Source organism: Caretta caretta, chromosome 8, assembly GCF_965140235.1.
Source record: "Caretta caretta isolate rCarCar2 chromosome 8, rCarCar1.hap1, whole genome shotgun sequence".
Lineage (NCBI taxonomy): Eukaryota > Metazoa > Chordata > Testudines > Cheloniidae > Caretta > Caretta caretta.
In genome coordinates this window covers 75,078,872-75,104,099 of record NC_134213.1, presented here as the reverse complement: position 1 = coordinate 75,104,099, position 25,228 = coordinate 75,078,872, and the positions used below count along the sequence as shown (strand labels likewise).

The window sequence follows — 25,228 nt, the reverse complement described above, 5'->3', positions numbered from 1 at the left end:
GGCTCCTAGTCAGGTCACAACGCTCAATGCAACGAAAACAAATGATCAGGCCTTGTCATCCATTGGGGACGCACTGCAGACGGTGAAGTAGGGCCTGCTGGAGCCCGAGCTAGGGGCACTGTTAAGGAGTAAAGGTGTGCCCCCCACTAGGAAAAAAGATGGGTTTTAGCACGTGTTAGCTCACATGGAAGTAGTAACTAACAGAACAGAATCCGCATGCAGACAAGGCAGCGGTTGTTCTTGCTCATGCGTGTTAAACTACCCCGCCTGGTGCACAGGGGCCTTCAGCACGTCTGGTCCACCACATTAAAACCCACCTTTGCTGCTAGAGAAGAAAGACCCCAGAGGTAACACAGCCGCACAGGGCGCATCGCGCCGTCTGCACGCGTGGGCGCCGCCGCCGCCCCCGCCTTGCCCCGGGCGGCGCACACAGCAGCGCCACGAGGCTACTGAGCACGTGGGTCCAGCCTTGCCCCTTTCCTCCGCCACCGTCCGCCCGGTGCTGCCCCACTTCAGCTTCCGGAGCCCGGCTAGGGGCGGGGGGACCGCGGAGCGGAGCGGTGTGCCCCAGGGTGGGCGCGGGGCTTGCGCCAGAGCTCTTTCCGGGGGATGGGGTCCCGGAAGCGGAAGTGTCCGAGGACGGCTTCCGGCGGAAGTGGCGCTGGTCGTTGGCTGTGCTCCTCGCTGGCTCGTTTCCTTCTCCCGGCCGCCCTCGGTTCCGAGGGAACGGCCGCCGCTGGGTGAGTGCGGAGCCGGAGCCGGAGCCGAGCCGTGCGCGGGCTTTTCGGACGGCTTCCTGCGGCTCCCGTTCACAAGGCGGCGGCCGGCATGGCACGAATACCCGGCGGCGGTGCGTGAAGGATGTGGCAGAGGCTGTAGCCGAGGGAGCCCTGAACTCCGGGCAGCGCCTCCCGCGGCTGCTCCCAAGCTGCTGGCACCGGCTCAGGGGAGCTGGCAGCGGGCCCCGCGCCGGCCCCCGCTAGCGCTCTCCCGCCTTCGGGCGTGAATCTGATCCCTCCCTTTCTCCCCCAGCGCGCGGTCCCCTCAGCACCCGCCCCGCACCCAGCGTCCTCCCGCCCGCAGACTCACGGCACCTGCTCTCATCCCCTGCTTGGACCTGCCCCGGCAACACCGCCTCGGGACTCCCTGAGCAGCGGGTCTCTGGTGCTCTGCGTGTCTTGCTCTGGGTCTGAAGATTTGAGTTCAAAGAGTCTCGGAGAGTGTGTGTGAAATATAATGGCTTCGTCGTCTGGAAACGACGACGACCTCACCATCCCAAGAGCTGCTATTAACAAAATGATCAAAGAAACTCTCCCCAATGTCCGGGTGGCTAATGATGCCCGGGAGCTGGTGGTGAACTGCTGCACTGAATTCATCCACCTCATCTCCTCGGAGGCCAATGAGATCTGTAATAAGTCTGAGAAGAAAACCATCTCCCCAGAGCATGTCATACAAGGTGAGTTCCTCGGGGGCAGTCATCTGGTAGATGACAGACCATTTCGTTTAATGCAGTGCTGTTGTAGCCATGTCGATCTCGGGATAATGGAGAAACAGGATGGGTGAGATAATTTTATTTAGTTGACCAGCTGGTGGTGGTGAGAGAGGTAAGCTTTCCAACAATACAGAGCTCTTCTTCAGGTCTAGGACCCTACAACTGACTTCTCCAAAAGTACTGGCAGAAAAAGTCAATATTTTAAAGAATATGAGTAAGGTTATTTGTTGCCTTGCATTGCAAGAGGGAGGCTACTTTTGTGGTGAAGGGGGCAGGAGTTTTCAGTTCCTCCCCTTGTTCTTTTCCTGTGTGACTTTGCGTGAGTCACTTATACTTCTGTGCTTCAGAAAAGAGAACTATCTCTCAGGGTGGTTGTGCAGATTACTTCCCTGTTTGTTACAGAAATAAAATAAAATATTAATTACTTGCAAACCAGAGGCTGACACTGTATAACAGATGGGGATGGGAGGTGGGCTTTACAAGAGAGTTCCAGGCTCTTGCCCCGATGATCCCTAACCAATCCCCCAGCTGATGTAAAAAGAAAGATACTGGGATTCCTACCATACTGTCCCTGGACTTTCTTTGTGGCTTCATCTTTTGTATCAGTTCTACTGTAATAAGTGGGTACACTTAAAAATATGCTGTTGCACCCTATTCTGGCAGTTGGCTCCCACCTTCTATGGCTGCAGGGTGGAAAAGTTTTCTGATTCTTCTTTTGTTCTCTCTCGAATCTCGGAGCCTCCTGATTTTTGTGAGTATCTGCTGTTCTAGTCTTCTCCAGCCTGCATTTTTTTGAGTTTGTTCATTATGAATAGAACCAGTGCCTGCTACTGCTGCTCATAGCTTTCTCAAGCAGTAACAAAATGAAACTAATGACTAGTAACTGTGGGTTACTTCCACAGCTGCTTTTGAAAGCCACATGGGCTGCTCCCATCAAGAATCATGTTAATTTTACTCAGATACTTGAGAAAGCTACCACAATTCTTGACAGTTTCATTGCTGCCCACAAAGTTGTGAATTAAGGTAGTAGTGAAAGTGATCAGAGTTTTGGTTTTACTCAGCTACTTGGCAAGTCAGTGAATAGTGGCATAAGCAGTAGAACTTCAGGCTCAGGAAAACAATCCAGTATTGGTTTGTATCAGTTCACATGGAAAGTTGTTTTTGAAACTATAAGTACTAAATGCTCAATTAATTAGATTCTGCAGACTATGATGGGGTATGATAACTCCACTTAACAGAAAAAGTTTCCTGTTTGCAATATAGAAGTGAATTTTTCAAGCTTTGATTATGATGACTTATAATAAAGAGCAATATAAGAAAATATGAACCATATATCAACTTTTGTTATAGTTAACATTTTAAGAAAATGGTACCTTGCAGTAAAATTGATTCTTAAAAATCCTCTCAAACTCAGACTTTAAAAAGTAAAACCCAGACTTGCATTGTGAATGAAATTTTGTGCTGGTTAAATACATAAAGTTGCCACCAAAAGTATCAGTACAAGTTTTTAGGTTAATAGAGATTATCTCAAAAGAAAAGTAGAACAAAGTTATATTGGAAACCCAGTGTTAGTGGGAAGAAATAATTTAGTGATGAAAGACTGGTTGCCTATGATAAATGATTCTAAATGCAGATTTCACTTAACACTATCCTGATTCGTCCAGTGGATTATTTTTCATAATGCGGATTAAGAAAATTTGTATGTGGTTGGAAGCTGAAGTGAAATGATTACCACATACATACTGTATCTGCAGCATGTTGTCTACTAACAAATATTTTGTCAAGTTATAATTGCTAGTGTGTTCAAAGTTCTAACTTTTGATATAAAGCTCTTCTTGAAATTTTGTTAAATGAATGTTGATGTTTACCCATTTATATGGTCAAATGTGATAGGGAGGATGTTATAGTCATAAAATTTTATATTCTGCATCTACCTTCATTGCTATCCTCATTATCCTTCAGAAATACATATGGTACTAATTCCTTCCTAACCTGTCAGGTGATTCCTTGAAGCATGAGGGTTAATATTACTATTTTAAAGAAAATTATTTAAGATGTATGTGGTACATATAATTTAAATATTTCTATCCCATTCTGTATTGTAAAACTTATTTTGCTTTTTTGACTACTATCTTTAAGTTGTCTACAATGACTGACTTTTTGTCAAAAGCTTCCTGAAAGTTCAAATACATTTCAGTAAGTTCTTCTTTGCCTACTATTTTATCAACATACTAAAGGAAATATTTCATTGATATGCTCAAATTTTTAGTAAGTAAGCTGCAGTTTGCTCTTTCTGTCATAGTCATCTAGATTTTTATAATCACTTAAACCAGTTTACTTGGTACATAAATGAGGCTTACTGGTTGATTATTCCCAGGATCACCCCTACTTGTTCAAAATTTGCTACTCTCCAGAGCACCAGTATAGCAGCTAATCTTAATGAGAGATTGTATCTCTTTATTGGCAGCTCAGCCACTTCATTCATTCTTTCAGATATCATGGTCCATACTATATGGCTCTTGTTCCTGCACTACCTTTTTTGACACATCAGTATGTCAGTTGAATACCTGAAAAGAGTAGGTCTAGGGTAGGTATCACCAACATTCTTTGTGGGGAAAAATTGGAAAAAAAGAAATAATTTAGCTTCTCTATTTTTGTGTGTGTGTGTGTTTTTTTTTTTTAAATCCAAATTGCTATATGCTATTTTAGAAGATCACCATTTCTTCTGTAACCTTTCTGGTTCATATATATTTAAATAATTCCTTGTAGCTTTTTTTATGACTTTGACTATTTGCTCTTCAAAATCCCTTATACCCTACTAATTTTCCCTGCCATAGTTCATACTTTCTTTCTGTTGGCTTCGCTGGAGTTAGATTGGCATTTTCTCAAAAGATACCTATTTGGTTCAAGAGTAACAAACGTGTTAGTCTGTATTCGCAAAAAGAAAAGGAGTACTTGGGGCACCTTAGAGACTAACCAGTTTATTTGAGCATAAGCTTTCATGAGCATAAGCTTTCGTGATGCATCCGATGAAGTGAGCTGTAGCTCATGAAAGCTTATGCTCAAATAAATTGGTTAGTCGCTAAGGAGTGCCCACAAGTACTCCTTTTCTATTTGGTTCAGATGTTAGTTGTAATTGAACTGTTTTTTTGTTTAGGTCCTTTCTGTTTAGATGTCTGTGACTTTGTTATGGTATGTTTTAAGTGGCCTCCATTGAGTCTAAGGATTCTGATATATTTACTTTCAATTTTAATGTCTTTTTAATTAGTTTCCTTCTCTTTTTGAAGTCTCCTTTCTGAAGTTTAATGGAACACTACTAGATTTTGGTATGATTTCTTGCCCAAGCAAATTTAATCTGTTTCCTTCAATTAATGGAAGTTCTGATTTTAGTTTTTAAAGTAAGATCCTGCAACTGCAGCGGTTCTCAAACTGTGGGTTGGGACCCCAAATTGGGTCACGACCCCATTTTAATGGGGCCACCAGGGCTGGCTTAGACTTGCTGGCGCCTGGGGCTGAAGCCTGAGCCCCACCACGCGTGGCTGAAGCCAAAGCCCAAGGCCTTCGGCCCTGGGAAGTGGGGCTCAGGTTACAGGCCCCCTGCCTGGGGCTGAAGCCCTTGGGCTTTGGGCCCCCCGCGTGGAGCTCAGGTGGACTCCGGCTTTAGTCCCCCAGCCGCTGGAGTCATGTAGTAGTTTTTGTTTTGAGAAGGGGGTCAAGGTGCAAGGAAGTTTGAGAACCGCTGTGCAACTGGAGCTATGTGGGCTGATCCCTGTAGTTGCTCAGAGCCCCCTGAAGTCAGTGGCAGATGTGCTATTTGCTTTACACACTATTGTACTCAATATTGACAGTATAATCTCTCTTAATTTCAATATGCTGTGGTAAAATTCTGTTGTTTTGCTGAATAACAGGGTACGTTCAAAAGTATTCAAGTCTCTACCTATCCTAGAAAAAACACTTATTTGGAAGATTTCATCATTGTATTTCTTATTCTAAATAATGCATTGCATAGGTAGTATGTAAAATGCAAGCCTACCCATGATAATGTATTCCTTATTGTATTTCTTTAGATTTAATAAAATACTTAAGACTGGAACATTCTGTACATTGGTTAAAATACAAAATATTTAATATTTTAAAAATACAAACTTTCAGCCAGGCCACTATGCACAAGGCAGCTTGCATTATCACATATTCTACCCATTACATAATACAACTGTAAAATAAAAACCACCATAAAGAATAAGGCTCCTGAACTAAAGTTGCCTCAGATCCCAGCTGTTCAAAATGGATGCCAAGACTCTCAAACTCACTCTTCTGAAAGAGTTCTTTCAACGTGTAGGAACAGAAGCGACTAAGAGTGAACCTTTTACATACACTATCTCTAATCAACAGCAAGATTCCAGGGTTGATTCTGAGACATCTCTTACCCCTCTAGTTGACAGAGCAATTCAATTGTACCTGTGGAGCAGAGGCCAAACTTAAAGGCCACAGGGGCGAGAGTTAGTTTTCAGTTTACTGATACCCTACCTGTTCAGAAATGAGCTCTCTACGAGGCTTTTTTTGTATAATTCAATAAAATGAGTCACCTGATAAATCTTTGAAGGGGACGCGGTCTAAATTGTCTATGATCACTGCAGATTGACTGCTATTTTCTGTATATGACTGGAGGGCAGATCTGGACACACCAGTAGCCTTAGTCACTGAAACAACAAGTTTTGGTCACTTAAAAGCTGACCCCAAATGGCCATTAGACACCACTCTAAAACCAGTAGATAATTCTTAAGTCAGACTGGAGTCTACATAGGCTACCACTGTTGTTCAAGTGCACTTGAAACGTCAAAACCACAGCCTTCTGAATCATAGTCCCTTAAAAGAAAGCAAAGTGTGAGAATGGGCTTTAATTGACAAAAACTCTAGCCTACAGACATGGCTTTTTGAAGATACTGACCTTTATACTTGTTTAAGAATAGCAGGCATTCTCCCTATGGTGAGGTATTTATGATGTCTGACCGTAATTTGTATTAGTCAGTCATGCCAAAACTGGGTCTAAAGCTTCCTCCAGGTCTCGGTATGTTAACCAGATCTGGAACATACTACTAAGAGAAACATGAAGTCACACATTGCATATTCAGACCAAAACTGGCATCACAAAATCAAAAACTCATGCATGTTACCTGTCCTGTCTTGGTTGCATAGTTTTTCATGATGGGAACCAAGGTTTCTTTGGCAAATTCAAAACCTAGGTAATGGGCTTCAGAGCCTGAGCTCCAGCCTGAGCTGCAACTTCAAAGTGCTGTAGCAGGTGTTTTTAGAGCATTAGTGTGAGCCCCTTTAACCCAAGTCTGTCAACCTGGGCTTTCTCCAAAGCTGTGTAGATGTACCCTGACTGTCTCTCACTGTTTGTACAGTGCCTAATTACAATTGGACCTCAGTCTGTAGGTGTTAGTGCAATACAAATACTAAGGATAAGTAATAAACTAAAATTAATGCATTCAGATTTTTAAATCTAGTGATTTATGGAAACATTTTATTTGTTAGAAATAGAATATCAAACCTGTTTGCTTGGCTTTTAAACTAAGACTTCTGGTGGATGTTAAACCTGTAGCATTTAAAGTAAACCAAATAGATCAGAACGTTGATATGTACGTGTGCAAATAGTAATAACAAAGCTGTTGAAGGTTGTGCCATTAACTTAATCAGAAAATATTTGTCAGTGATAAAGTAATACTGGTATGTCAGTTGGCCTTATCTACAATAGGCTTTAAAACTAATTTTGAAAACAGAATATAAACTTAATTAAATTTAGATAAAAGATGCTGTCAACTAAATTTGCCAGTTTAAAACTGAAACTGACAATAAACAAAAGGAAGACTGTCTTTGTAGATTTTCATTGTCTAAGATTAGCAAAATGTACAAAATAACTAGAACATGAATTGTGACAAGGAAATTCTATTTTTACAGTTTTCATTTTTAATAATCAAAGATTTTACTAATAAAGAAATGTACTTGTTTTATTAATTATAATTATTATTAGTTTTCAAACACTTTTTGGCTGGTGAAGAAAGGACCAAACCTCTTCCTCTTATTATTTTTTTATAAATCAAATTTGAGCCAGGGGCTATTTATCCAGGTACTTATGTGGCTACCATCACATTAGTTTTGTAGTGCTTCCAAAGTATATTTAAAAACAGATAATCTGTCTTCCTAGTTTAATTAATTTGAGACCTTTTTCGTGTGTGAAGAACTAAGCTTTCGCTCAGTAAGTTGAAGAAATTAGTTTTACACTGACTTTTGAAAGTGGAGAGGTCCATAGTCATCCTTCTCATCAAATCTAAGATCTTTACCAGCAGCCGGTCTATCTCTCTCACTCCCAAGCTCGCTCTTCATTTGTCGTCTGTTTCTTTGTTCAGGGGAATGTTGCTGTTGTAGATGCTCATGGAGCTGAGAGGCAATCTCTCAGGTATCGCCTAGTCTACACTGGGTGGGGGGATCGATCTTAAGTTATGCAACTTCAGCTACGTGAATAATGCAGCTGAAGTTGACGTAATCAGATCTACTTACTGTGGTGTCTTCACTGCGGTAGGTCAACTGCTGACGCTCCCCCGTCGACTCCGCCTGTGTGTCTAGCTTCAGTGGAGTAACGGAGTCGACAGGAGAGTGCTCGATAGTCAGTTTATTGCGTCTTCACTAGATGTGATAAATCGACCCCCGCTGGATCGATCGCTCCGGAGGTAAGTGTAGACATGCCCTTAGACTAGTCCCAATGAGGGCTTTGAGTACCAAGACAGACTAGGATCCAGAATAGAGTCTGAGACTAGAATGCTCGGGTGGGGGTGATAACTGGGAGGGCCTCTGTTAAGCAGATGCATTTTGTACCACACGGAGCTTTTTCTGGGTTTGACTTCATTCTTAGATATGAGGTGCAATAATCCAGCATAGAGGTCACTGATGAATCAATCACTGTGGACAGGTCTCTGTCTGTTAAGATGGGGTGTAATTTACTGGCTAGTAACAGATGGTTGTTACTGCTGCTGTTTGGGCATCTGATAGCATTGAAGAGTCCTTAAGCCCATGGCTGCTGACCAATTTGGCAATCTAAACGCAGATGCTCTCTGTAGTACAGAGGCAAGTTTTTCAAAGTATTTCTGTAGCTTTCGTCCTATTTTCAGTGGCTACCTGAATAATGTTTGAAACCAGTGTATCCAGAACCCCTTTTTTCCAGTAGTTCAAACTACTTTAAAGCATGGTTCAAAGCTCAGTATAAACAAGAGTTGGATCTTATCTACAGTAAAACAACTTTTAGGAACTTGGTTACAACAGTTCTTCCCTAATGCTCTCTGTCCAACCCTGTTGTATCTTTTGTGGAGATTATTAATACCATGATTAGGTCCCAGCTATGTTACAAATTGGAATAGTGTCTTAGCATTTTAGGGAGGGTTGGAGGACAGTTACTGAATTGCAACTAGGTATGCAACACACTATTATTTACATTGCGGGTAGGGACTTAAATTAGCAATCCTTTCTCTCCTGAAATGGCCAAGTTGTTGCATATCAGTGCTGACTTCAGCCCATTAAGAAAATGTGCTTTTCTGGTTGGTCCATTATGCTTAAATAGTGGAAGGAGGGGACTTTGGGCATGTGTGGTGTGTATGGTACATGTTACTATATATCTGTTCTTAAGCAAATATGGGAAATATGGCACTGGTTCCATTCATTGGTCTGGTTTATATGAAATTATTTTAAATGTATAACTAAGAAATTAAACTGTCTCCTTGTCTTGCTGTTTTTCTCTGACTAGTTCCCTCACCTTTATGAAATACAGCTAAGAAATTTAAAAGTACCAGCAAAACCAAGAAGAGCACACTTGATAGTCTCAAGTTTTGAAGATAGTGCACTTTTGGTGCAGGAAGGGAGTAGGGGAATATGACTTAGGCCAGTGGTGTTCAACCTTTTGGAGCTGAGGTGCCCCCCCACCCCCACCCCTCTTGAGTTAAAAGTATTGGTTGTGCTGCCCCAACGCATACAAATATAGACACAACACCTGCCCCTCAGGTTTTCAGGGTGTGGGAAGGCACATGTGACAGTCTCTGGGGACGTAGCCAGCACTGGGCTTGGAAGCTGCCAGGAGCAGAAATCAGCAGAGCATCAGTGGATATTGACACTGACCCACAGGCTGGATGGTCTGTTGAAGTGAGTCAGGGGGGTGGAGGTGGTGCTCCCTCCCCAAGCCCCAGCCTCCTGGGGACACCACTCGCCCCCCGAATGTTCCTCTGTGCTCCTCGGTTTGAAAATCTCTCGTTTAGGCCTTTATATACTACAAGAGTAAAAAGATGCACATTTTTAAAAAAAACTGTTGTGGGTCACTTTAAATAAGCAATCTATAGGACAGAACAACTTGGTGTCTTATTACAGGAAATTGTTTTGATGTGACTACAAATTTTAGTTATGCTAATTGATCATGTTTTCTTTTTTCCAGCACTAGAAAGCTTGGGTTTTGGCTCCTATATCAGTGAGGTAAAAGAAGTCTTACAAGAGTGCAAAACAGTAGCACTAAAAAGAAGAAAGGCCAGTTCTCGTTTGGAAAATCTTGGCATTCCTGAAGAAGAACTTCTAAGGCAGCAACAGGAGTTATTTGCAAAAGTGAGTGAGGCAATGTTTCTGACTAAGAAATCTAATGTGGATTTTTTTCCTGTTAATTGCAAAAATCTATCAGTGAGGTTGAATGAACTAGACACTCCCTGATTTAGTGCCATAGAAACATGCATAAGTCCAGAAGAATCCCCTGTTTTATGGATTGCATGGCAATGAAAGATTTTACTGAATCTGACCTTGCGAAGTCAGGGCAAGAAATGCAAATGGATAAATAAGATGCTGACTTTTCTTTGTTAATTCTGTGATCTGACATGCCAGAGAGATTGTATAGAAATGTGTAAGTTTTATTAGTCTGAGTTTTAAATGAATGTATTACTTTACCACTGGTGATATCAAAGCCGTGCCACTCAATCATGTATTCCTATTTTACAGAAACTTTTACAAATGTTTGAGTTTTAAAGTTATTTTCAACTACTTTTTGTATTCCTTTACGTGTACTACGAGGTTGTCTTTAGTCCAACTGTATATATGAAGGGAAATGCCAACTAATATATTAGAAAATGATCACTTTCTTTAAACTATAATCATAGAAATGTAGTGCTGGAAGAGATTTTGAGAGGTCATCTAATCCTATCGCCCTGTGCTGCGGCAGGGTCATGTATACATAGGCCATCTCAGACATGTTTTTATCTAACCTGTCCTTAGAAACCACCAATGACAAGGATTCCACAACCTCTCTTAGAAACCTATTCCAGAGCTTAACTACTCTTATAACTAGAAAGTTTTTCTTAATATCTAACCTAAATATCTTTTGCTGCAGATTAGTCCGTTACTTCTTGTCCAGTCTTTAGAACAACTTTTAAAATAGCCCATAACATATTTGAGGACCGTTATGAGGTCCCCTCTGAGTCATCTTTTCTCAAGACTAAACATGCCCAATTTTTTTTGACCTTTCCTCGTAGGTCTTAAACCTGCTATCGTTTTGTTGCTCTACTCTACACTCTCTCCAATTTATCCATTTCTTTCCTAAAGCATGGCACCGAGAACTGGACAGAGTACCCCAGCTGAGGCCTCCCTACTGTTAAGTAAAGCAGGACAGTTACCTTCTGTCTTTTGCATATGACACTGTGTTAACATACCTTTTTTTGCAGCTGCATCATGTTGTTGACTCATGTTTAATTTGTGATCCATTATAACCCCCAATCCTTTTCAGGAGTGCTACCACCTAGCCAGTTATTTCCCATTTTGTAGTTGTGCATTTGCTTTTTTCTTTCCTAGGTGTAGTACTTTCCACTTATCTTTATTGAATTTTATCTTGTTGATTTCAGACCAATTCTTCAATTTGTCAAGGTTGTTCTGTATTCTAATCCTGTCCTCCAAAGTGCTAGCAACCCCTCCCAGTTTAGTGTCCTCTACACATTTTATAAACATACTCTTCAGTCCATTATCCAAGTCATTGGTGAAAATGTTGAATAGTACAAGACCCAGGACAAACCTCTGTGAGACCCCACTAGAAATGTCCCCCCAGTCTGATAGCAAATGGTTGACAATTACTCTTTGAGTAGGGTCTTTCAACCAGTTGTTCACACACCTTATAGTAATTACATTTAGCTCACGTTTTGCTAATTTGCTTATAAGAATGTAAGGTGGACTGTGTCAAAAGCCTTACTAAAATCAAGATGTGTCACATCTACGGCTTCCACCCATCCATTAGGCCAGTAATCCCATAAAAGAAGGAAATTAGGTTGATTTGTCGTGATTTGTTCATGACAAATTTATGTTCAGTTTTACTTATAACCTTATCCTCTACATACTTGCAAATTCTCATTTAATAATTTGTTCCAGTATCCCTCAAGTCTCAAAGTTAGGCTGACCGGTTTATAATTCCCCATGTCCTCTTTGTTCCTCATTTTAAAGATAGGAACTATGTTTTTCCTTCTCCAGTCCTTTGGGACCTCACCATCTTCCATGAGTTCTCACAAATAATTGCTAATGGTTGAGATTTTCAGCTAGTTTTTAGGTATCCACAGGTGAGTTTCATTGGCCCCTGCTGATTTAAACACATCTAACTTATCGAAATATTTTAACCCTTTCTTTCCTTGTTCTAGCTTGTTCCTTTCCCATTGTGGTTAATATTAATTATCGAGTCACAATTTAATATTTTAGCCAAGACTGAAGCAAAATGGGGATGTCATCTGTTATTAGCTGTCCTTCCCCACTAAGTGAGAACCTACATCTTCCTTCATCTCTTTCTCCCTGTGTATTTGTAGAACCTTTTTATTGCCTTTTATGACCCTTGCTAGGTGTAACTCATTTTGTGTCTTAATCATTTCAGTTTAAATATCTGTCTTGGTTTTGGTTCCATCACTTCATGGGGGGAAAAGGGTAATTTCCATCTCTCTAATAGTTTTTGTCACAAGAATGCTAAATCTCTAGCATGTCTCTTTCCTTTCTTTCTGTTCCCATGGTGAAAATGCTTATTCAGGTTCCTGGTGATCTTACATCTTAGTTGCAACCTCCTCCTCGCTGACCTTACTGAAACTCATGTAATGCCAAAACCCAGATAAACTTTATTTTTGTATGTTGTAAAGTGCCAAGTACATTATAGCTAAATAGATGATGATGATGAGACAGTTGAGGTTTTCACCAGGTTTGGAAATTTATCACATGGCTAACACATGTAATGGTAAAAAGAAAAGGAGTACTTGTGGCACCTTAGAGACTAACCAATTTATTTGAGCATGAGCTTTCATGAGCTACAGCTCACTTCATCGGATGCATGCCGTGGAAACTGCAGCAGATATTATATACACACAGAGATCATGAAACAATACCTCCTCCCACCCCACTATTACCAGCAGGAGAGTGAGTTTGTGTGTAGGGGGGTGGAGGGTGAGAGAACCTGGATTTGTGCTGGAAATGGCCCAACTTGATGATCACTTTAGATAAGCTATTACCAGCAGGACAGTGGGGTAGGAGCAGGTATTGTTTCATGATCTCTGTGTGTATATAATATCTTCTGCAGTTTCCACGGTATGCATCCGATGAAGTGAGCTGTAGCTCACGAAAGCTCATGCTCAGATAAATTGGTTAGTCTCTAAGGTGCCACAAGTACTCCTTTTCTTTTTGCGAATACAGACTAACACGGCTGTTACTCTGAAACATGTAATGGTGTAGTCCTGTGACAAATTAACGCATAGATACTTTTTTCCCCTTCATGCTAAGATTAAAAAAGCCAATGTGGCTGCTGCAGAAGCAGTGTTTGGTTTTATAACAAACTGGTTAGTTTAAGTTTTTATGTTCTTTTAAGCTTAATGCAATGAAGTTTAATGTGGATAACTTAAATAAAAGCTGCACTCTACACAGGTCAAAAGCAGCAGAGGAGGGGTGGGATAGGGATATTATAGAGTATTATAAACAATGGGGAATTAAAACAATTGACATTTCATTTAAAGAGGTATTATCAACTTAGACCTGATTTGTTTTTACCTACTTTAAAATTGTTTAATCTAGTAGACACTGTCCTCTGAAGGTATGCATTTAATTTTTTAATTATTAGAGTTTAATAAAAAATGCATTATAAAATTGTTAGTACATGCAAGTTGCACTAGTCTGTGTATTCGATCAGTAAATGAAACTTAAAATGGTCCTCATTTGATATTGTACAAAAATCTCTGATCAGATTCTAAAACAGTGCATTTTTATTTTATTCCACAATTTATGAAAGTAGTTTGTGGATGTATTGTTGGAACAAGTGCTGTACTTGCACTCCAGTCCTGCAAATACTTATACATGTGCATAACTCTTGCATGTGATTAATCCTATAGATGATCCAGAATTTACCAGTGGTTATATGCAGAAGGAATACTGGCTGCTTAAATGACAATCACACTTCTTAAAATATTCATCTACACACCTGAGAAATTAGGTATGCGTATAAGTGTTGGTAAGATCAGGGCCCTAGTTTTCCGTCATTTACAAAGATAACTTCCTTAATGAATGAATAAATCCAAATCAAGAGGCATCCTAATTTGTTGTGAACATTAGGCTGAAGTTTGTAGGAAAAATTCTATGTTGTAGTATTTGAGAAGTGACTTGATTGTGCAATTAAAGACTGGCATACTGCATTATGGCATGAGGAGGCAGATTTAAGATTGAGGACACCTTAAGTTCTGACTCTGAGTTCTTAGCCATGCAACCTTAGGGAGTTTCCTAGTATTTTCAAAAGAAAAAAGATGTGAAGAAGTGGTTATATAATCTGGTGGCACCTAATATTTCCAGAATTATCTGTCCAGCAGAAGGTGCACAGTCCCTTGGAGCAGTGTTTCTCGTCCCTGAGATCGCCCTAACACAGTTTAGGAAGATAGCAAGCTGGTCCCTGGTATCTGAAAGGTTGAGAGAAACTACTGTAGAGCCACTGACTCTTATGGAGCACTGACACATTGAATGTGTATCTTAGACATGCATGTCCACTACTAATGTGTTCACGTGTTGCTTTCATTTGTTTAGAACTTTGGTTAAAATGGCTAAAAGTGTACCAAGTATTGACACTGAACAAATTTTGATTCTATTTCAAACCCTAGTGACTGCATATGAATACTTTTAACTGAAACATTTAAAGCCTCTTTTCAGTGAGGGCTATTTCCTTTGCAGATGTCAACTTTTTTTTAATCCAGCACATTTGTGCTAGAGCTTTCCAAAGAGTTGCCACAACTCTTGGAATAGGGACAGTATCTTTTTGTACTCTTATTGACTGACTGAATTGTCCTTGATGAAATGTTCCAAAATATCATCCTTAGGTAGATAGTAGGTTCAGAAAATTTTTTCCTGATAGGCCAGTTATGGAAAATTCAAAATGAAAAGGGGATTTTAATAGAAATGTGCACTTAACTTTAAAGGTGTCCTATATAGAGGGGGGAAACAAGCTTTTGTTCTCTTTTGCTTTATATATAAAGAAAACCTGATATTTTTGTTTCAAAGGTTTTTTGTTTTTTTTTTTCTGCTGGGTGTTTTTTTTACAGTGCAAATTCAGGTTTTAAATGGACTTAACAAGCTGTTCAAGTAATCACCTATATGACCACTGTCAAATAGTCTCAAATATTTCTTCAAGAATACCCTGATTTAGGCAATGGCCTACCTTTTTGATTGCACCATTATACCATTCTTTCAGTTTTTAGAACTTCCATTTATTTGTGTTCCACATTTTTCTGAGTTAAAATAGCTCAGTTAAGAACTTTTGTCGTTGTTGTAATTAGGCATAAGTGTCTATCTAAGGTTAGGCTGATTGGAGACCATAAAGGCTTACTTTGTTTTCTTACTGTTATTACTATTCTAATAAATTAGTGCTTTAAAATATTTGGCCAATGTTTGACTGGTCAGTTGACCAATTATTTTTGGTCTGGGCAAATGCCCATCCCTAGTTTTAACTATCCTGGAGGCGACTATAGTGACTAAAGTACTAGAAAAAATATGACATCACAAGCAAATGAAAGCTGACAGTTGAGAGGAGAAGGGACTTCTAATCAAACTCTTTTTAGTTTGTTTGCACTTTTTATACTCTCAACTTCAGTACCTAACAATCACTTAACAAAGGCTTCCTATCAAATGTCAAACATCTTCTCTCCTTGAATTGAGGAAGATGAACTCACAATAAACTGCTGAAAATCTTGAAAATTCATGTAACAAAAGCAGACTTAACATTCCTGATATTTATGTAACAAAAACAAGCAATTTTTTGGAGATGGGGAAAGAAGCAAAAATGGTGTTGGGAGGTGGAGGATGATAGGGCTGAATTTAGGTTCAGCTGCAAAGGTTAGGCCCTTATTAAATAAGAATATTGTTACATCACTACTCTAGTTCTGACACTTTCAAACTATAACACATTGCACATGTTTCACTTTACTTACCCTCCATTTTTCTATTTAATTTAATTAATTTAATTCTTGCTTAAAGTAAGGCCTGGACTTCCTGATCAGTAAGTGGTGGAGGGACTTGTTAATGCTAATTGTACTTGTTGCACTTCTAGCCACTCTGCAACGTTCCTGGTTAATTTTTCATTTGAAAGCGGTGCCTCTATGACCCTGTGCAACCCCCAAAATTGACTTTTTTTCAAGTACGTTTTTATTTACCCCAACCTCTTTGGTTTTCTGAGCATAAATGTTCCAGATGATGGTTGAACTGCATACCATCAAAATAGGTTATGCCAACATGAAGAAAAAAAGGTACTGTATTAATAGTAAGGCGTTTAGAGTGTGGATGAGAGGGAAAGAATAACTAAATGTTAATATCAATACAAAGCATTGCAATATTTTGAACACCCTTTATGTACAGTGATTATTTTTAGGTATAAATCTTGTACTTTGCACCTGCAGTTTCTGCTAGACCATTAATGTAATCTTTGCCAGTGTGCTATACTAATTCCTTAAAAGGTTATTGGAAATTGGGTTTTGTTAACAATTTTGTCTGTTTTCAGGCTAGACAGCAGCAAGCAGAACTGGCCCAGCAGGAGTGGCTACAGATGCAACAAGCGGCCCAACAAGCACAGCTTGCTGCTGCATCAGCCAGTGCATCCAATCAGGCAGGATCCTCTCAGGATGAAGATGATGAAGATGATATCTGAAATTCACCAGCTGAGATTCTATTCCCACTGAGAAATATCTTTCCTGCACAATGAAAACAGTGATATGAATGCTTACCTGTAATTTTGTATGCATCTTGGACTGGCCATTGGTATTCTAGGGATGTCTGCTGTTGTGTGCTGTACATGTAAAAACTGTCTTTTTTTGAACTCTTAAAGATTTAAGGTTCAATATCATATCAACTTTGGATTTTTAATGGTGTATATGGAAATTTTAGATAGCAGTGCGTCATTTATTTGATCAATAAACAGTGTTAAAATAAACAACAAGTTTATAAAATAGTGAGATTTATACAGAAGCTCTAAATCCACATTTGCATTTCTCTTCCCTTTTAACTAAACTATAAAATCTTACATAAAGAATTTTTAATTGGTTTTTTTTTTTTGGGTGGGAGTGGTTCAGTAAACACTTAATCTGCATAATGGAAAAAAGCAAAGAGGTCAGCATAGTAAAGTCTGAATTCTTTGTCCTTTTAAAAATGAGGATATATATATATGGCAGTAAATATTATATGTGCTCAAATACCACATTTGTTACAAATTTGAAAAGATACATTTTCACTAAGATAGGAAAAGGTATGTTTAATAGGAGTTGTAGAAATTCGGTCATTTTTTTTGTATGGGGTGCAAAAATAAACCCATGATTTTATTATATCTATGAAGAGTCCTGAATCAATGAATATTTCATTTCAAAGACTGACCAGTGTAGAGAACTAATAATTCTTATTATTTCACTCCAATTTAATGTTAACTGTTGTTGATGGTATTACTTGCATAGTCCAGATATGTTCATATTGTTCACATGTAAAGCTGGAACTTGGTGAAATGCAATTGTATTAGTTCCATTGACTTAACTGGGAATTATTAAATGTTCAAGCCTACAAAAGCAAAAATTGAAGTTAATGAACATGCTTTCAGTAAAGAGGGATTTTTATTTAACCCTGATTTGTTAGTTATTGTTGTCAGCATAATGTTAACATTTTCCAGACTAGGTTACCAATGGATTCCTCAGCTACCTTGTGAAACAATAACATTTTCTTCATTCAAACAGGTTAGTAGGTGCAAATGATTCTGTACAAGTTTAGTTAAAGTATGCCCCACGAGTAATCAGGAAAGAAAATCAGGATAAGGAAAGAAAAAGGAGTCTTTTTGACAATTTGAAAATTCTGTTTATATAAATGGATGGGCAGCTGTTCTTTGTGTTGAAATAGACCATAGTTGTGTCCGTTATAGAATTTTAATGTTGAATGAAGAAATGTTGGCCAATGTTCTGGTACTCTTGTTTCCAGCAGAATGGAAAAGCCACTTGCATACTAGTGCAGATGATCAGATCAGATAGCTGTGTAAGAATGCACTGTCTTTTCTTTTAGTATGCTCTTGACAAGTTTCTCTGGAAAAAATTTTTGGACTAAAAGCTTTGCGTGCAGCAGCCTGTTCACATAGCGAAATAAACAGAAAACAGTGTGCCCATTTTAAGTAGAGATCTGAACAAGTACAGTTGGCATATATTCAGATCTCCAAGGATTGCCCAGTGGCTTTTGATTTAAATTTTAGAGAAATTAGGTTACATATTGAATTAACTTGCACATTTTCTAAATGCATCCTTGCAGTGATGGTTCAAAAAGTAAAGATTAGTTTGTTGAATGTTAAGTCGAAAAACTTTCATGAAATATGTTGGACAAGATTTGACTAAGGAAGTGGTTTTCTGTAAAGACTTCAGTACCAAAGGTAGTAAATCTAGTCTAGTGAAACAATGTTAATGTGCAGTGTTGGCTTTTCTAATTTGTACTGTAACACCTTACACTTTATATTTTAAATTAGTCTTTTTCTTTTAAGTAAACAAAATTAGGTATTTCACACTTGTTTTTTCTGATGCAGAATTCAGGTTAACATTTTACTGCATCTGGTATGTATGGGATAGTATGTTTGGTTCCTTGTGACCTTTTCTTTGGAAGTTCTTGTGCTTTTTTCATATGCTGTATTCTTCAAGCAATAAAATTCTGATGTGTTTTTATAAATGGTTTTTATATTTGATGTTGAGTAGCCACTTTTCTTCACTGCATTTGCAATGTTATAAGAAATTTAAGGTTATTTAAGCACTGCTGCCATTTTGACTGGTGAGTAATTTTTGTGACAAAGATAATGCTACCCAAAATCTGCTGTATGATATATTCCTGCTCAGTTGGGCTAATTATATACTTACAAACAATATCTCTGTTTTGTCATGTTGACTCTCCTTCCAGGAAGTATATTCTCCCTATTTGCATTTTTGTAAAGTGAACAGGTTCACTTGTTTAAAAAACTGCATTTCCAGCTTTTCAGTGCTAAAGGGACAGTCAAAACCTCTAGGTTCAAATACACATTACTTATTACATCTTTTAGAATGTTATGGTGAGAAGAAATTTTTGTGAATTTTTTAATTTGAACAAAGTAGCCATTATTTTTGTAGGACTTACTGCATTTATGTCTTGCCTTCTTCTGCTGGGTGTCTAGTGGCAAACACAAGGCTGTTTCTAGAGCTATGATACTACTGATGCTGGTACACAAATAATAAATAGGCATAAGACATTATAAATTTAAGTTTGGTGAGTAAATCAGATGTCAGTACTTAGTCTCTATTTGAAATAGGTGTGTCAGGAAATCAGTACAGTCCTTGTGGGAAAAGAAAAGGTGCAAAGAATATTGCAAATAAGTTAAATTACAAAAATTAGTTGTTCTTTTTAAGCTTATCAAATATAAACCTTGAATGTTCCATAGGCAACTTTTTGTTTTCTCTTGTCAGAATTAGGCTCTCTATTCAGTATCCAAAATACAGTTCAGGAATAGTGAAACTTGAAATTAATGTCAGTACCAAATGTGAGGCTTTGACACTTTCTCAAGGTAAGACTTATAAGAAACCAATAGAAAGATGGAGCAGAGTTGTTTGCTACCTAGTTACTTGTCATATGTGTAGCAGATTCTTTTCAAGCTTGGCATAGCACTAAATTGACACAGTACATCTCAGCAGAAGACATTCATTGCTGAGTAACACTTTCAATTCAAGGCTGTTATGGAATTTGAGTGAAGCTCTGTTTTCTGTCACTTCAATGAAATGTGTATGTATGACGTTTTACATGGTGAATAAAGTAGTTCCTTTTAATACTGCTTTTCTGGGATAAAATGAAGAGTGAATTTAAAAAAAAAAAACAAAAAACTTAAGCTAGAATCCCCCTTAAAAATATATTTGAATGTCTCTTGTTCGTACAGAAGTGCTTGTTACAGGTTTGTTGTTAATACGTTAAAAAAAAAAATCACGTTTCTAGGAATGGAGAAAGCTCCAGTGGTAGATGGTGCACCTCAGATTTTGTAAAAGTGCCTTCATTAAAGAAGATTCTTTTATATGCATAATAGTACATGTTCATTGATCTTCAAATCACTTTGAAATACTGTCAAATTAAAAAAAGACTAACTGTAAATTCTTCATTGTGTATGTGCAGAACTCAATTACTTTTAAATGGAACCGCTTACACAACTTCAGTAATCTCGCGTTGTAATGTAACATTGAATTTGAATGCAAAAGCTAAAGTTCCATAATGTTGCCTTACGATTCTGAAATGAAATATAATACTGAATGTGTAATGACTGCAGTATACAAAGGCTGCCAAGGATGACTTGAGTGCTGTAGTTCAACTGGCTAAATAGTAACAGTTTTACTTTCAATATTGCTTTATTATCTCCTGTGAATCATTCCTTTTGTATTTGACAGTTTTTACTCCCCACTCCCTTTAAAGGGACACTTTGTTAAAGTTAAGATGGGGTTCCAAAATACATCTGTTTGTGAGATCTATCTAGTTGTTAAAAAATTAGGATTTCAGTGCTGGGTCAAGTAAATGGACCATCCACCCACACTGAACATAGCCATCATAGCTAAATGTTCCTGGTATAACTGTCAGGGGAGGAAAAAGGTATGGCAGTAAGTTTAAAAGTTGGTCTGTTAAGGTGCACTTGTAGTCAGAAGTGGCCATTCCACTTCGACAGATGCTCTGTGTGCATTTTGTTTATTTTATTGACTAAGCTTTTATGGTACTTTTGTCTTCCAGCACTGCAGAGCTAACAGAGGTCCAGAAGTGAGCTGAATTTTATTCTGGGTCAGAGATCAGCAGTGGAATTAGTTGCATCCTGTCTCACCTCTCTGTGCACAGAGTTCTAAAAGCAGTAGAACTGAGGCAGTTTCACTGGACAGCGGGACAACCAAGGCGAGTTTTTATAGGGAGGGAGTGTTCTTTGCTGGGGCCCTCTCCCCTATGCAATGTTAAGTCACGCCATTGTACAGGTGCTTAACAAGTGGAAGTATAACAGCATGGGGGAATGGAAATTGGGTTTATGTGGATCCCCCTTCAACAAACTTTTGTGTATTGGCTCTGCTGCAGAGGCAAGACTAGCAGAAGATGAATAATCTATTGTACAAATGTACAACAATTTTTGTACAGCATCAAACCCAGACTTATGTACATTTAATTATACATTTGAGTAAAACTAATGTCACAAGTGCAGTGAAGGAGCTTAGAGAAAACAACTTGAATGTACAATGTAGGATGGACACTATGCTACAATTTCTTTAAAAATTAAATAATTTCAAGCTTTAGATATGGTTGGTTACGATAAGTGGATACTATCATACATCTGGTAGTGAGATCTGTGTGATAATAGCCATCTTAAACATAAAATTGATCAGTGGATACTATGACTTACCTACTTTTTACTGCCTTCTCTGTCTTCTGATGCAGCCCTACCAAGTCTATTGCTAACATTCCTAACATTTGAACAGCTTCACACAGCTTGTGTTTTTTAAAATAACCTATCAGATATGTGTTCTTCCTAACATCCTTAATAAATCAGAAATTATATTGTCCCAAGCCCTAATGTGGGCAATATGCACTATCTGTACCAGCGATGGCATTAGGGGCTGATTACACGAAGCTGCCATGAGCTAGAGGGAATTGTGAGAACTGACCTAAAAATCACTTTTGCTTCAGAATTTTTAGAGCCACACATTTAAATGTATATAGTAACTTTTCCAAAAGGACATTTTTATATCCCTCTCCCTTTAATATCTAATACTTCAATAATAATATGGTGAACATTATTTAATTTGCATGTTTACAGAAACCAGTAACAAAGCTACATTTATTTTTAATTTGCTGGGAGAGTTTTTCATTGGATGCTGTCATAAATATAAAGGGAAGGGTAAACACCTTTAAAATGCCGCCTGGCCAGAGGAAAAACCATTTCATCTGTAAAGGGTTAAGAAGCTAGGATAACCTCGCTGGCACCTGACCACAATGACCAATGAGGAGACAAGATACTTTCAAAGCTGGAGGAGGGGAGAAACAAAGGGTCTGGGTCTGTTTGTGTGATGCTTTTGCCAGGAACAGAAAAGGAATGGAGTCTTAGAACTTAGTAAGTAATCTAGCTAGATATGCATTAGATTCTGTTATGTTTAAATGGCTGATAAAATGAGCTGTGCTGAATGGAATGTATATTCCTGTTTTTGTGTTTTTTTGTAACTTAAGGTTTTGCCTAGAGGGATTCTCTATGTTTTGAATCTAATTACTCTGTAAGGTATTTACCATCCTGATTTTACAGAGGTGATTCTTTTTACGTCTATTAAAATTCTTCTTGTAAAAAGACACTGAATGCTTTTTCATTGTTCTTAAGATCCAAGGGTTTGGGTCTGTGGTCACCTATGCAAATTGGTGAGGATTTTTTATCAAACCTTCCCCAGGAAGGGGGGTGCAAAGTTTTGGTGAGGATTTTGGGGGGAAAGACGTTTCCAAATGAACTCTTTCCCAATAAAATATCCCAGTTAGACATTTGGTGGTGGCAGCGAAAGTCCAAGGGCAAAAGGTAAAATAGTTTGTACCTTTGGAAAGTTTTAACCTAAGCTGGTAAAAGTAAGCTTAGGAGGTTTTCATGCAGGTCCCCACATCTGTACCCTAAAGTTCAGAGTGGGGAAGGAACCTTGACAGATGCAATTTTGTTTCTTGTTTACAAGACTGTAAGCTCTTTGGGGTAGGGGCCATATTTGTATAGGGTGCACATCTTGCAGGATGGGCCCTGTGTGTATTTTTATTTCATTATATGCCTGAATTCTTTTTCTAAGTGCTTTTTTAATGTAAACTGTGTGGGGATTTTTTTCTGACTGTATAGAAGTGAACTCTCACCTGCAATCACAAATAGATTTCCACCTGCTGCTTAAGATAAATAGTACAACCATATTGCTTAGGCAAATATATCTCCCTTTCCTGTCTTTAGGTGAATTATTATGTACATGTTTAAACATTCATTCTATGTCGTTGTTAATCTCTGGGCAGAGATCATATTTTTATTATTGCTGTTAAGCAGCATACAGGCTGCAGTGAGAAAACAGATGGAGATAAAAGACTAGATTCAGAGATCCCCTGTGACATGTTTGTGGCAATACTGCTAAAGAGCCTCAGTGGCACAGATGGCCCACACAACGTGTGCAAAGCCACCTCTGTGCTGCCTCTGAGGTAGAAGGCATGTTGGAGTGGACTCAAGGCAAAGTTGAAACGGTGTGTCTGGGGCAATTTTGCACCTCTACAATTGTTCATGCAAACTATTGTAAAAGGCCGGTCTATTAGGTCAGTTCTCAGCTACGAGAGTCTGTAGTTGTGGTGGTGGGGAGGGATAGCTCAGTGGTTTGAGCATTGGCCTGCTAACCCCAGGGTTACGAGTTTAGTCCTTGAGGGGGCCATTTAGGGATCTGGGGAAAAATTAGGGATTGGTCCTGCTTTTGGTGGGGGGTTGGACTAGATGACCTCCTGAGGTCCCTTCCAACCCTGATATTCTATGATTCATGAACTAGGCCATTGCACTCTTTGAATTGAATTGGGGAAGCACAGGTCTTTCCCCCATCCTTGCACCAGTGCACGGATTAATCTGGGCTGAAGTCCCTGTCGGACACTACAAGAGACCTCTATAAAAGCAGTTTCCTGGAAGCTAGAGGGGAGTCTAATTTCTGAGTAAGCAGCAATACATACACAGTTCTTGGAGCATCACGTTATACACAGAGCTGGGGTGCTTCTAATTGTCTAAATCTCTTGTGGAGCTTCTGCACCCTAAATGGCAAGACTATTAATTCCCAGGGAGAAAAACTCAGTAAGGCTATGTCTATGCTACAGACTTTATACCCGCACAGCTGTACTGCTGCAGCTGAGCCACTGTAAGGTCTCCCTTGTAGCCGCTCTGTGCCAACGGGAGAGAGCTCTCCCGTTGGCATAATTAAACCACCTCTTACGAGTGGCAGTAGCTATGTCAGTAGGAGAGTCTCCCCCACCAACATATTGGTGTCCATAGAGTTGCCTGACCAGGCCGGCGCCTTTGTTGGTGAAACTTATGTTGGTCAGGGTGTGTGTTTTTTCACACCCCTGGCTGACACAAGTTTTACCAACAAAAGTGTTAGTGTAGATGTAGCCTTAGTGAAAGATTAGTTTTGTTGCTGGAGCAGCTGCTCACAGTGGAGCAGTACTGCATGGCATGAGTAGAGGAATTTCCATGCCTGTCCATGGGAGAACAATTTTGCTGTACTGTGAAGATTTTGAATTGGGTGTTAGATATTACTGCTCAGCACTTACACAGAGTGTTACATCTTCAAAGCACTTGACAAGGATTAATCAGGCAATGTTATGCTGCCTGGCATAATGTCTGTGTTCCCAACTAGGCTTTGAAGTTGATGCCTATTCATATACGAACATACTAGGGAAATAAATGGTGGTGCAGGGTGTAGAAGATCAAGCTGTTATCTGCATCTCAATCTGTGGAATGCTGACTTGTCTAAACAACATGTCATTAAAAAAGCTTTCTCTAAAGAAATTTGAAACCTTATTAGAAAAGTAATTCTCTGAACTGAAAGCATTTGTTCTATTCTCCCATGCCTGTAACCCAAACAGTGAAAAGTGTATTTCCCAAACGTCACCCAGAACAGAAAGCAAAACTAAATCTCTCTTCAGCACAAGAGCTGAACTTTCCGCAGTCAGGCAAAAATATAAGCCAAGAAAGAGAATTTCATCAGGTAGCAGTCCTTGCAGTGTGAGCAAGATGAAGAGCCTGACTACTCCATTCCACCCCACCACCAGATTTTCCAGTTGAGGTCAAACTTCCAGATTTTGTAACTCTTTGGAGAGGATGATTAAGGAGATGGGTATGGGAGACAATCAATGATGGCTATCTCATGTAATTCATCTAGCTGCTACAATTACTCTTTAGAGACAACCACATCCCAGACAAATCTTTGAAATATAGACAGTAGAATGTGAATCTTTAATGTAGATATGAAATGTATATTTACACAACTCCTCCCGGCCCCTTAGATCGTCTCTTTTTACAGTGTTCTTCCTCATCCACTTCCTGCTGCCAGTTGTGCCAGTCTTGATGCCTCCTTGTTACCTTTTCTCAATCTCATTTTCATATTTTCTTTTGCTGCCTTGTTTATGGAGAACACACTC

General features: G+C 39.1%; 2 protein-coding genes across 2 annotated transcripts in view; one reads left to right on the top strand and one right to left on the bottom strand.

The window, feature by feature from the left end:
- Positions 1-1,104, bottom strand: part of LOC125641790 (uncharacterized) — a 44,459-nt gene extending 43,355 nt beyond the window's left edge. Inside the window, exons 1-2 of the mRNA XM_075131986.1 lie at positions 1,095-1,104; positions 318-941 (exon numbers count right to left, since the gene is read on the bottom strand). Coding sequence (XP_074988087.1) covers positions 318-941; positions 1,095-1,104 — 634 coding nt within the window. The remainder of the gene's footprint in view (positions 1-317; positions 942-1,094) is intronic.
- DR1 (down-regulator of transcription 1) lies at positions 677-18,739 on the top strand. The gene is made up of 3 exons (XM_048862214.2): positions 677-1,456; positions 9,969-10,132; positions 16,557-18,739. The coding sequence occupies exons 1-3, from the start codon at positions 1,237-1,239 to the stop codon at positions 16,701-16,703; spliced, it is 531 nt and encodes a 176-aa protein (XP_048718171.1). The 5' UTR covers positions 677-1,236; the 3' UTR covers positions 16,704-18,739.
- Positions 18,740-25,228: the final 6,489 nt, after the last annotated feature.

Excerpts from the sequence above, each read along its gene's own strand:
- DR1 (XM_048862214.2), top strand. The coding sequence starts at position 1,237 with ATGGCTTCGTCGTCTGGAAACGACGACGACCTCACCATCCCAAGAGCT. Across the intron at positions 1,457-9,968 it reads CCCAGAGCATGTCATACAAG|CACTAGAAAGCTTGGGTTTT; the intron begins GTGAGTTCCTCG and ends TCTTTTTTCCAG. Across the intron at positions 10,133-16,556 it reads AACAGGAGTTATTTGCAAAA|GCTAGACAGCAGCAAGCAGA; the intron begins GTGAGTGAGGCA and ends GTCTGTTTTCAG.